We start from the raw sequence: 12,176 nt of genomic DNA, 5'->3' as shown, positions 1-12,176 counted from the left end.
GTGATCCTAGGACTCTGAGATCACAACCTGAGTCAAAGGCAGAAACTTAACCAACTGAGGCACCCAGTTGACCCCCTACCAGTTTTTAAAATGATATTTCTTCCTTGCAAAAATTTTCTGGATTTGACCTGTGAAACCATCTATACCAATGTGTGGAGGGAGAGAAGTGTTTAATTCTGTTGGTAGTTACATTTAAAGATTATAAACCCACAGATCAAAGAAGTTTTCATTCTGGTGTCTTGGTTATATCCTTTTATTTATAATTCCTTTTCCAAAAGGAATAGCCATTTTTTAACAACTGAATAGCTTTATCAGCCTTGTTTCTTGCCCATATCTAATTGATACTCAAATAGCTTATATACTATTTTGATCACTCTTTGAGTTGATATAAATCCTTTAAAATGTGTAGGTTTCTTGTATGTCAAGTAAAAAATATACCCCATTAACCAAAGGCCGTGTCCACAAATCCTTGTGAGATAAGCCTTTTTCTGCATAAAACCTTGGTGAGACTGCTATGGGATAACTGATTTAAGATTCTTCATAGTCTTATTCTTTGACAGTTTTTAGAAGCATTCTACTACATCACTTGGAAGACCCTTTGCATAGATTAAGATGTATAAAATGCATCACTACCTTCCTGAGGTTTAAAAAAAAGTGGGGGGGAGATGTCTTATAGGGACACCTGGGTCTCTCAGTCAGTCAAGTATCTGCCTTCAGCTCAGTTCATGATCCCAGGGTACTGGGATTTAGTCCCACATCAGGCTCCTTGCTCAGCAGGAAGCCTGCTTCTCTCTCTGCCTGCTGCTCCCCCTGATTGTGTTTTCTTTCTCTCTCTCTGACAAATAAAATTTTTTAAAAATATATAAATAATATAAAAAATAAATAATTTTTAAAAGGGTCTTACAGTCACGTGCTTGATTTAATTTTTGAGGTCAAATTTTATTTTTCAGTATCTCAAATTTAGTTTTTAGCCATTTCTTACAATAAGAATGTTTTGTTGGAAGAGAGTCCAGGGATAAGAATGTTTCATTTTCAAACTAAATCCAAATGAAACCAAAAAACCCCCAAATCCTGTTTTTGTGTTTGATCTACATTGTACTTGAAAATTGAAGTATTTTTCATCAATTATTACTGTCTTCTCATGTTTTATCATAAGTTACTTAAATCACATTCTGGAAATCTTTACAATCTACCTGGAAATCTTGCTGACCAGAACCAGTGAATTCTACTTTCCACATTACCACAGGCAGCAGTGATGACAAACAATTTACCACTTCATAATAAATGTCTCTATTTCTCCAACATCTAATAACATATTTTTAAGCTGTCTTTGGATTGCTCACCAACAGTCTTCTCAAGACAATTTCAACAATATACTAAAAGTCTTCAACAGTTTCCTAGAGGTCTTTCTACCTTCTGTGCAACATTCAGTTCCAAAGCTAATGCCTTAATGTCTTAGATTCTTTTTATATAAATAAAAAAAAATCTATTAACAATTATTATTATTATTAACAATTATCCAATTGTTTTCTATTACACACACACACACACACACGCACACGCACACACACAAAGATGTTTTCATATATATAAAATACACAGAGAGAAAGATATAAGACATGCAGGAAACTTCTTAGTAACGTAGTAATTTATATTTTTAAGATTTTATTTATTTATTTTCAGAGAGAGAGCACAAGCAAGGGGAGTGGCAAGCAGAGGGAGAAGCCGGCAGAGGGAGAAGAGGGCTCCCACTGAGCAAGGAAACCCATAGGGGACTCGATCATGACCTGAGTCAAAGGCAGACACTTAACAAACTGAAACACCCAGGTATCCCCAAATATAGTACTTTAAAATGATCATTTACTTTTGTTCATTTTGTTCATTTTGTGTGTCATGAATTTGGGGAATTTGCATTTTATGTCTCAGTGTAATCAAATTTCAAATTGGGAAGATGATTTTCAACAGATGAGGTTCCAATAATGAGAGTTACAAGAATTGGTATTCTAAAAGACCCAGTCAGAATCTCACTTCTGTACTTTTTGTGGATCAATAACATCACTAAGGTCAAACTGAAATGATATGTGTGTGCTCAAAATATGCTTTAATTATCCTAAATTTAAGTTTTCATATATAGTCTGGCCCTAAGCATTGTTGGATATGCTGGGTTACTCTAAAACCCAATTCTCTTTGGACCTAAAAAGAAAAAAATGTAGGAAACTACTTCAGACTTTAGTTATACTTGGCCAATAAGAATAACTGGATAACATTTGGAAAGTCAGAATAATGAAATATTCATGATATTTATCCCCCTGCCTCCACAGCATCTCCCATAGTGGCTGCATATACTCTATACCTCTACCTCATGCTGGACAGTACCTCTCCCTATGATTTAGATCCTAGTATGTATCCTTGACCATAGTTACATGTCATGAAGGTGCCTCAGATTCTGGTTCTAGTAATACCACCTCTTCCCATTTTTCTTCTAGACCTAAGAAGTAGTAGTGGATTCCTGTGTTGCCTCAAGATTCTTTGACGGGCTTTCAACTCTGCCATTATGTGTTAGCTAATGCCTTATATTGAATTCCTTCTGTGTGAAGGACAAAAGTCATTTCTATTTTACTGGCTGGGCCTTTACTGATATATCTTATTTATAATGTATGTTACATATGTTATATTACTCTCTACAGTAAAACTTAAGTTAGCTAATATGTCTTATTATTTGATGTCCATACATAATTTAAATATAGATTGGCAGACAAGTAAATAAAATGTTATTTTATTAAATTTAATAAATTAAAATAGTTTTAGTTATATTTTCAATTTGCTATTAATACTTACCAGAAGAGAGACCACCGAGTACACCTCGAAAATTGCCACTGTCAATACTCCCACCAATCCATTTGTCAGAAGTAGTTTGGCAATTAGGAGGTAAATATTTGGGGTTACAATGACAGTTCTTTTTATTATTGCATATCTGAAACCAGGAGAAATATCACCTTATGAGATAGGTTGCTATAATTATTTGTGTTCCAGTAGAATTTTAAAAATAATACTTAGGTAAAATAAGGCCAATCTTGTTATGTGGTTTATGAGTATATAAATGTGTGTGTGTGTGTGCCCACGCGCGCGCACATGTGTGTGCACACGCGCTATTATGTGTTTACATTCTAGTATTATTCTCAATGATTTATATTCTCACATCATATTACTGGTACTTACTCCTTGTTCATTGCATTTTTGTGGAGTACAGTCATAATTCAAGTATGCAGCATCTACACATTCTTTATTCCTACAAACCTAAAATGAAAATAAGCCAAAATAGATTAACATATGAAATAATATCTGTATTTGTCATTTCACTAAAAGAATTCTATATTATTCTGACATAAGAGACATCCATTTAGCAATAAGTGTTAATACACTAAGTGATTATTTTATAGTGCTACTATGTTTCCAGCACCAGATGAGACTCTGATTATCTGATAGTAAAGAAAACAAAAGTATCCTCCCTTCTTATACTGGGATAAAATGTATGGACATGAAATAAATAAAAGTGAAGATAAATATGTCACAAATACTATAATAAAAATGCTTTAATGAAAAATAAAGAAAATTTTAAAAATAAAGGTAATTTATCTTATATGTGAGAACAGTTTTAACCTCTTCATCAAGTCTGGATGTTGAACATGACTTAATCAAGAATAGAAATGAGGGGTACCTGACTAGCATAGTTTGTTAAGGGTCTGACTCTTGGTTTCAGCTCAGGTCTGTTCTCAGAGTTATGAGATCAAGCCCTGCATCAGGCTTCACACTCAGCATGGAGTCTGCTTAAGTTTCTCTCTGTCTTTCTCTCTGCCCCTCCCCACTAAATAAATAAACAAATAATATCTTTTAAAAAAAGAATAGGAGTGAAAGACAAAGTACTTATAGGAAAAGAAATAATATTTAAAATTTCTCTACACTGAAATATAGTGTAGAAATTTGAGAAATATTAACAACAGTGTAGCTGCTACACAAAGACTAGCCATTCAATCATTAATTCACTATGTAATTGAGTCCTAAAAATGCCTGCCCTGAAAACACACCAGTAAACAAAAAAAATCATATTTATATCACAACAAAAGATATAAAAATACACAAAAAGGTCAAATGTGATGTGATAAAAATTGTTATGACAGAACGGAGACCCTACATTCTTAAGCAGAAAATCAGCCTATAACTTACAAACAATTGGTTGTATTTAGAGATTTTATTGGAAGATGGAAAGCCGATAAAGTAGGTTTTGGAAATGAGGCTGGAAAGGACAAGAGAAAATGTAGAGACAAATTAAGATACCATTATAGTGGTACAGTAGTCCAGGAAAACGATAATCATAGAGTGAAACTGAGTGGATGTGGTGAAAGGAAAATCCGCGGTTGTATTTGAGATATAGTTTAGAAATTTAATACACTGAATTATAATTATCGATTTTATGTGAAGGATGAGAAGAAAGACAGCTCAATGACACCAAGATTTCTGATTTATCTAACACTCTTGGTGGTGGTACAATCAAATGAGGTAGGGAAAGCTAAGCAGAAAGCTTGAAAGTATAGCAATTATTTTTTGAAATTTCTTTCCATTTCTTTCAACTATGCTTCATATTTAAAAAAAAAAAACTAAAAATGTATTGCCTTCATGGAAAGGCTCTGAGTGACATGGTAAACCAGAGAACATGTAGTTGGTTATATTGTTTTTGTAAAAATGTTTTCTAAGTAATATTGTCAATATTTCTTTGGTATTCTTTCCTCTTGAAAATATATGATCATCCTATAAAATTTTTTAAGGTTTTATTTATTCACTTATTTTATAGATGGGGGAAAGGGCAGAGGGAGAGAGATCAGGACCTCCATGCTCAGTGCAGAGCCCAATGTGGGATTCATTCTCATGATACTGAGATCATGTCCTGAGCCAAAACCAAGAGTCAGATGCTTAACTGACTGAGCCACCCAGGCACTGCCATAATATACTAATTGTTAAAGCCAGAGAATGAATCTGCTCAAATAGATTTTGCTAAACATTACTAAATATGGAAATATATATCATTAAAGGTGTTTGATGATTTTGGCAACCCATACCTCTGTTTAAGACTTGGAAATATACCGATGATAAATACATGGCCGGGTTATTCTGAAGGGTTGTGGCAATAGTATAAAAGTTCTGTTCTGAATACAGACTAGTGTTGCTATAGTTAAAAATACATGTGTTCTGTTAAAATAATGCCTTAACATCTAACTAGCACTTGGACAAAAAAGTTAAATATATAATTAGTAGAGCTGTTGTCCAGAAGAAGGTACACTTAACTCTCAGAACCATTAAATAAATTCTATGAGCCAGTGAGAAAAATGTTGAGAAGAGATTGTTGGTATTATGAGTATTCTGTTTCTCAATGGAGTTTTTTTCATTTGTTTGAACATGTTTAACTTCAGTTGTACCATGCAGAAAGGCTAGGGAAAGATATATTCCAAAGTGGGGAGTTAGCTAGAAAACCACAGAAGTTATTTATCTCCATATAATAGTAATATAAAGAAAACAATGGCTCTTCACCAAAGTCTATTGAAACAGGTTTTTAAAAATTTGGCTGGAGATAAAAAATGATGCATCTTCTTATACCTCTCACTATGGTAGAATAAGATTCTGTAGAAGTCTTCATGTATAGAGAACTTAAAATAGGGCATTTTCTGGTACACATGCTCTTTAAAAAATTATGTAAACATGTTCTTTAAGAAATTATGTACACATGTTCTTTAAAAAAATATGGCTGTACCAGAGACAAAGTAAAAATTATTTTTAGGTTCACAAAATATGAGATGATGTGATTCCATGAAACTAACCAAAATTGAGGCCAGTATTCCTCCACTGGTCATCAGTGACCAATCTCATAGGATTTATTTTTTTTTTAATCACATAGGCTTTAAATGATCATGTTTACCCTACACCAGTGACAGAATGACAAGATTTTACCAAATATTGAAAAAATAATCTGGGGAGTGGCATCAATAAAATGGTGCACTGAGAAGTCCCAAGTTCTTATTCTCCCTTGGAGATATTTTTTAGAAGAAGAAGAAAAAAAGCTGGCTAAGATAACCAATGGGAACTCTAGAAAAACAATGGTCTACAGCAACCAAGAAAATGCCCAATCAAGAAATAAGCACATTCAAAATGGTAGAAAAATGTGTGGTATTTTTTATCAAATTTGCCCCACTCCTTCCCCAGCATGACACAGTCTTGGTCTGGAGGAGGAAACTGCGGAGTTCACAATAATTTCCTTTGAATTGAAGGGATCAGAGGAAACCTTACTTTCAATATTATTAATTGCCTGGGAGCTGCTTGAAGGACTGGTTTCTGTTCCACCTAACTTAAATCTCAGATAGGGAGAAACAATGAACACTGCTCAGGAAAGCTGCAAGGGGGCTAAGACTTTCAGACAGACACCTGGAGCAAAACATTATGGGTAAAGATATACAATAGACCATCTAAAGCCCCAAGGAGAGGCTGGCATGAGACTATTTGGAAAAATAGACATTTGAAAGCATCCATGTATGTGAGAATTTGAAAAAGTCACAGGGAGGCTTAGGAAAAATGCATAATCACAAAAGTTCTAAGAAGAACACAAACTTTCTTCTCAGAGTGATCCCACGCTCAGAGCACACCCAACTGTCCCAGCACAGAGCCAGTCTGTAAACACTAGAAGTATCTGTTTTTTCAAATGTCCAATTTCAACAAAAAATCAAAAGGTAGAAAAAGAAACAGGAAAACATGCCCCAATCAAAGGAAGAAAATGAAGTGATAGAAAGTTATTTTTAAATAACCACATTAAAGGGGTCCTTGGGTGGCTGAGTTGGTTAAGCATCTGACTCTTGATTTAGGCTCAGATCATAATTTCATGGTTCTGAGATCAAGCTCTGCATCATGCACTGCATAAAGCTCTGGGCTCCAAGCTCAGAGTGGAGCTTGCTTAAAATTCTCTCTCTCCCTCTCCCTCTGCCCCTCCCCACCACTTGTGTTCTCTGTCTCTAAAAAAATTAAAATAAAATAACCAAACTAAATATGCTGCAATGCTAAACAAAAATTTGGATTAAGAATGAAAGAAGGTCAGTCAGAAAAATTGTATATGAACAAAATGAGAATATCAACAGAGATAGCAATTATAAATAGCAACCCAAAAATTATGATGCTGAAACATATAACAACTAAATTTAAAAATTCACTATACAGGTCAACAACAAATTTTGGTGATTTGAAGAGAGGGTATTTTAAATTTTGGAGTATTAGATGCAAAAAGGAAAAAAAGGACAAGGAAAAATGAACAAAGCCAAAAGGACTTGTGAAATACCACCAGGCAAATCAAAATACATATTATGGGAGTCCCTGAAGTATATGAGAAAAAAAAGGGGCAGGGAGATTATTTGAAGAAATGATGGCTTAAAATTCCCCATGTTTAAAGAATAACATGGATCTACAAGTTTTAGGAAACCACTGAATTCCAATAAGACAAATGAATACAGACTCACACCAAAACACATTACAATAAAACTCAAATGCAAGTGAAAAAAAGAGAATCTTAAAAACAGCAAGTGAAAATGAATCACCATGTACAAGGAATCCTTAACAAGATTACAGCAGATTCTTCAGTAAAAACCTTCTGCTGATAGGTTGGAATTGCTAAATGGAAAAAAAAAAAAAAAAAGCCCTAATAACTGAGAATTCTATATCCAACAAAACTGTCCTGAATTTGATAGGGAAACTAATACATTCTCAGATTAAAAAGAAACAAATTTTTAAAAGTTGAGATATTTAATACCATTAAGACCTTGTAAAAAAAAATACTAAAGAGAATACTTCAGGGTAAATAAAAGTTTGCTGGTCTGTAACTAGAATTTATATAGAGAAATAAAGATCTATGGTAAAAAAATGGTGAAATTATAAAAATTGGTATTATTGTAATTTTCATTTATAACTCAATTTTGAAAACTTCTGTGAGATTCAAAATATAAATGCATAAAATTAAATAATAATAAATTTATGTTAATGGATACACAGAATACAAAATATAATTTTTGATACAAGTGTGGAAGGCAAGGCTGTATAAGAGTGGAGGTTTGTGTGTATTTGAAGTTAATTTGGTATCAATTCAAATTAGATTGTTATAACTTTAGGATGTTGTATGTAATCCCCTGGTAACAACAAAGAAAATATCTATAGAATATGCACAAAAGAAAATAAGAGAATCAAAATGTGTCACTACAAAACATGAACTAAACAAACTGAAAGTGGTATAGGGTATATGAGGTAGAAAAAAGCTATAAGAAATTTAAAAAAAAACAATAATAAAATGACAAACTAAGTCCTTCTCTATCACTAATTACATTAATGTTAATGTAATTTCCCAATCAAATACCATAGATTGGCAGAATGGATAACATTGCACAACTATATGCTAAAAGAGACTCTTTCTGAAGGAAACACACTTGATAAATGACACAAATATGTTGAAAGTGAAAGGATGGAAAAATATATTCCATGTAAATAGTAACAAAAGGGAATGGAAATAGCTGCTAAAATAAATCTTAAACTACCATTACAAGAAACATAAAAGTATATTCTAGATTAAGTGATCCACTCACCAGAAAACATACAGATTATAAACTGTATGTACCAAACATCAAAACTCCAAAATATATGACACAGACAGATTTACTGTGAGAAATAGGTCTACAATAATAGCCTTCATACCCCACCTTTGAAAAGAATAAGGCAGAAGATCAGTAATAAAATAAAGGATTTAAACAACAACACTATACCAATTGGACATAATAAGACACATAGAATGCTCCTTGAAACAGCAAAATACACATCTGTCTCAACTGCACATAGATAATGCATATATTAGCCCATATTTTAGTCATAAAAAAGTCTTAATAAATTTAGAAGTTTGAAATAATACAAAGTGTTTTTTTTCTGATTAAGGTGAAACTACAAATTAAAAGCAGAAGGAACACTGGAAAAATGACAAATATGTGGAAACTATCACATTTTAAATAAAAAAATTGGTTAACAAAAAGACAAGGGAAATTAAAAAAAATTCCCAAACAAATGAAAACAAAAACACAATACAGCAGATTTATGAGATGTAGGAAAATGGTGCTAACAGTCATTTTTAACTATAAATCAACATCTAAAATGAAACATTTTAAATCAACAACTTAAACTTGCACCATCAATAAATAGATTAATTAATAAACCCAAAGGTAGCAGAAGGAAGAAAATAGTAAAGATTAGAAAAGAAACTAAAGAAAGAATAGAAAAAAAAAACAGAGAATAAAAAATTGAAGACCAACAAAATTGAAAAAAAAAATTTACTTAGAATGACTAAAATAAAGAAAGAATATTCAAATAATTAAATTAAATTACAAATGAAACTGGGAACACGGCTATCAATTTTACAGAAATAAGCTGTATAAGATGAAAAACTGAAACTGAGAGCTAACATTTAGAAAAACTAATAAAATGAACAAATTTTTAGGAACACCCCATCTACCAACACTGAATCACAAAAAAGTAAAATGTCTGACTAGATCTATAAATCATAAAGAGATTAAATCAGTAATCACAATCCTTGAAACAAAGAAAATTCCTAGACCAGATACTTTCACTGGTGAATTTTACCAAATATTTACAGAAGAGGTAAGTCAATCTTTCTCAAACTCTTCCAGTAAATATAACAAGGGGCCCAACACCAAGATGCATTCTCTGAGGCCAGAATTACCCTAAAACATGAACTAAGGACCCCATAATAATGGAAAGTTATAAAAAATATTAATTATGAATATTAATATATGTCCTCAACAAAACACAAGTAAACAGAATTCAACAGATTTTTTAAAAATTGGATATCATGACTACATGGGAATAATTCATGAAATATGAAAACGATTCAACATATAAAAATCAATGTATTACATTGATTACACCACATTAAAGGAATAATAGGGGAAAAACACACAACCATCTCCGCTGAAACAGAAAATTTGACAAAATTGAATACCTTTTCATTATTAATAAAATATATAACAAATTAGGAGTAGAAGAAAACTCCTTCAATATAGTAAGGACTACCTGTAAAAAATACACAGCTATACTTCCAGGGAAAATGGCAGAGTAGGAGAATTCTAAGTCTACCACATCCCCTGGATACAACTAGATAACACCCACATCTGTGTAAATAACCCCCAAAATGGCCCAAAGACTAGCAGAACAGATTCTTCACATCTAACTGTAGAGAAGAGACCATCTTAGAGAGGATATGATGGACAGAGATTAGATCCAGAGAAATAGACCTATGAGACTGACCACAGAAGGGAGAGACATTTCAGGTGTGGAGAGAGGAGAGAAACAGACTCACATCAGAAAGCTCAGGCAAGGGGAACTCACATGGGGAAGAGAAATCCCCACAATATTTGGCTTTGAAAAACAGGGCATAATTTCACAAGGGTTTATAATCAGTGGGGCTTAACACTTGGAAGTTTAAATATCACTGGAGTTGGCTCTGGGAGAACCAGGAAGGTGAGAGGAAATTTGAGTCCCTGCCCTTAAAGAGACAGCACAACAAACAGCCTTATGAAGATGGAGCATAGAAAGCAGTTTTTAAAATACCTGAGGTATACAAGAGGGAGATTTATTTACTAATCTCCCTGAGCTGGAGGGGGATATTCTAGAGACTTCTCCAGGAACAATGGAACTGTCAGGCACCATTTCCTGCCTCTGTTCCACAGCCTATACAAACAGACACCTGTGGGAAACAGTGCAGCATCAACACTAGTTTGCTAGTTTGCTAACGGGTCACCCTGCCGTTTCACTCTCCTGCAGACATGCTCTTTCCAGCCAGGCCTTTTCTCATGTTTCCTTCCATAACAGCCCCACACAAAGCTTGCTCACACCATCCCCTAAAGTCCCCCTCAAACTTGCTCCCTCCAGTATGCCCTTGACCAGTGCCTATTCAAAGTAGTACCATAAACCTGTTAGTATGCAAGTTATCCCAACAGGGGCCAGTGCCTCACCAAAGTGACTCCTACTCTGGGGAGAGAGGAAGATAACCACATATACCGATCCCATTGCAGCCCCAGCAGTGTGCTGGGGATAGTCATCTGGTCTGACTACAGGCCCTGCCCACAAAACTACTCAGGGAAGGACACAGGGAAAAGTGTCCTGCAGTTTGGTGTTAACACATCTCTAAGAAGCTCCTGATCTGACCCAACTCAAGCCCCCGGATTTGCCCCCTAACTGCACAAGGACCACGCCCTGCCTGTAATAGGCAAAAAGAGCTAAGGCAGGTGACTAGACTGAAGGCAAACAGCAGCTCAGCTATAATAGTAGGGTGTATACAATGAACTTAGGAGATACCCTTGATACACCAGTTTCTGATAAACAGGGATATTGTACCTGCAGGGCACTATAGTACCTCTTCTTCATAAGGCCTCTGCTTTCTAAAGCAGGACACATAACTTCCTTTCCTAACATAGAAACAGACACAAAGAGGTGGACAAAATGCAGAGGCAGAAGAATATGTCCCAAATGAAAGGAAAGGACAAAATCACAGCAAGACACCTAAATGAAATTGAGAGAAGTAATATGTTTGAAAGAGATTTTAAGTTAATGGTCATAAAGATACTTAATATTAGACTTGAAAAGAGTGGAGGACATCAGTGAGACCCTTGACAAAGAGACAGAAAACATAAAAAAGAACCAATCAGAGATGAAGAACTCAATAACTGAAATTAAAAATGGGCTAGAGAGAGCACCTGGGTGGCTCAGTTGGTTAAGTGTCTGCCTTCAGCTCAGGTCATGCTTCCAAAGTCCTGGTATCAAGTCCCACATCCAGCTCACTGCTCAGTGGGAAGCCTGTTTCTCTCTCTACCTGTGCCTCTCCCCCCTCTCAACTCTTCTGCTCTCTTTCTCTCTCCCTTCTCAAATAAATAAATAAATAATTTTTAAAAATACATTAGATGGGATAAATAATAGACTATAGGAAGAAGAATGTATCAGCAACCTCGAGAAAAGTGTAATGTAAGTGATCAAGTGAATAAGAGAAAAAATAATAACAACAAATTAAAATGGACTTAAGGAACCCAGCAACACCT

At 34.2% G+C, this 12,176-nt stretch overlaps 1 protein-coding gene across 1 annotated transcript in view; it reads right to left on the bottom strand.

Annotated features, from left to right (window-relative positions):
* The window catches only part of ADAM2 (ADAM metallopeptidase domain 2), a 133,479-nt gene that overhangs the window by 5,588 nt on the left and 115,715 nt on the right, over positions 1 to 12,176 (bottom strand). Inside the window, exons 17-18 of the mRNA XM_032838008.1 lie at positions 3,220 to 3,297; positions 2,854 to 2,974 (exon numbers count right to left, since the gene is read on the bottom strand). Of these exons, the coding sequence (XP_032693899.1) occupies positions 2,854 to 2,974; positions 3,220 to 3,297 (199 nt within the window). The remainder of the gene's footprint in view (positions 1 to 2,853; positions 2,975 to 3,219; positions 3,298 to 12,176) is intronic.

This window comes from Lontra canadensis, unplaced genomic scaffold (genome assembly GCF_010015895.1).
Source record: "Lontra canadensis isolate GAN:19392208 unplaced genomic scaffold, GSC_riverotter_1.0 scaffold101, whole genome shotgun sequence".
Lineage (NCBI taxonomy): Eukaryota > Metazoa > Chordata > Mammalia > Carnivora > Mustelidae > Lontra > Lontra canadensis.
This window is presented reverse-complemented; position numbering and strand designations above follow the sequence as displayed.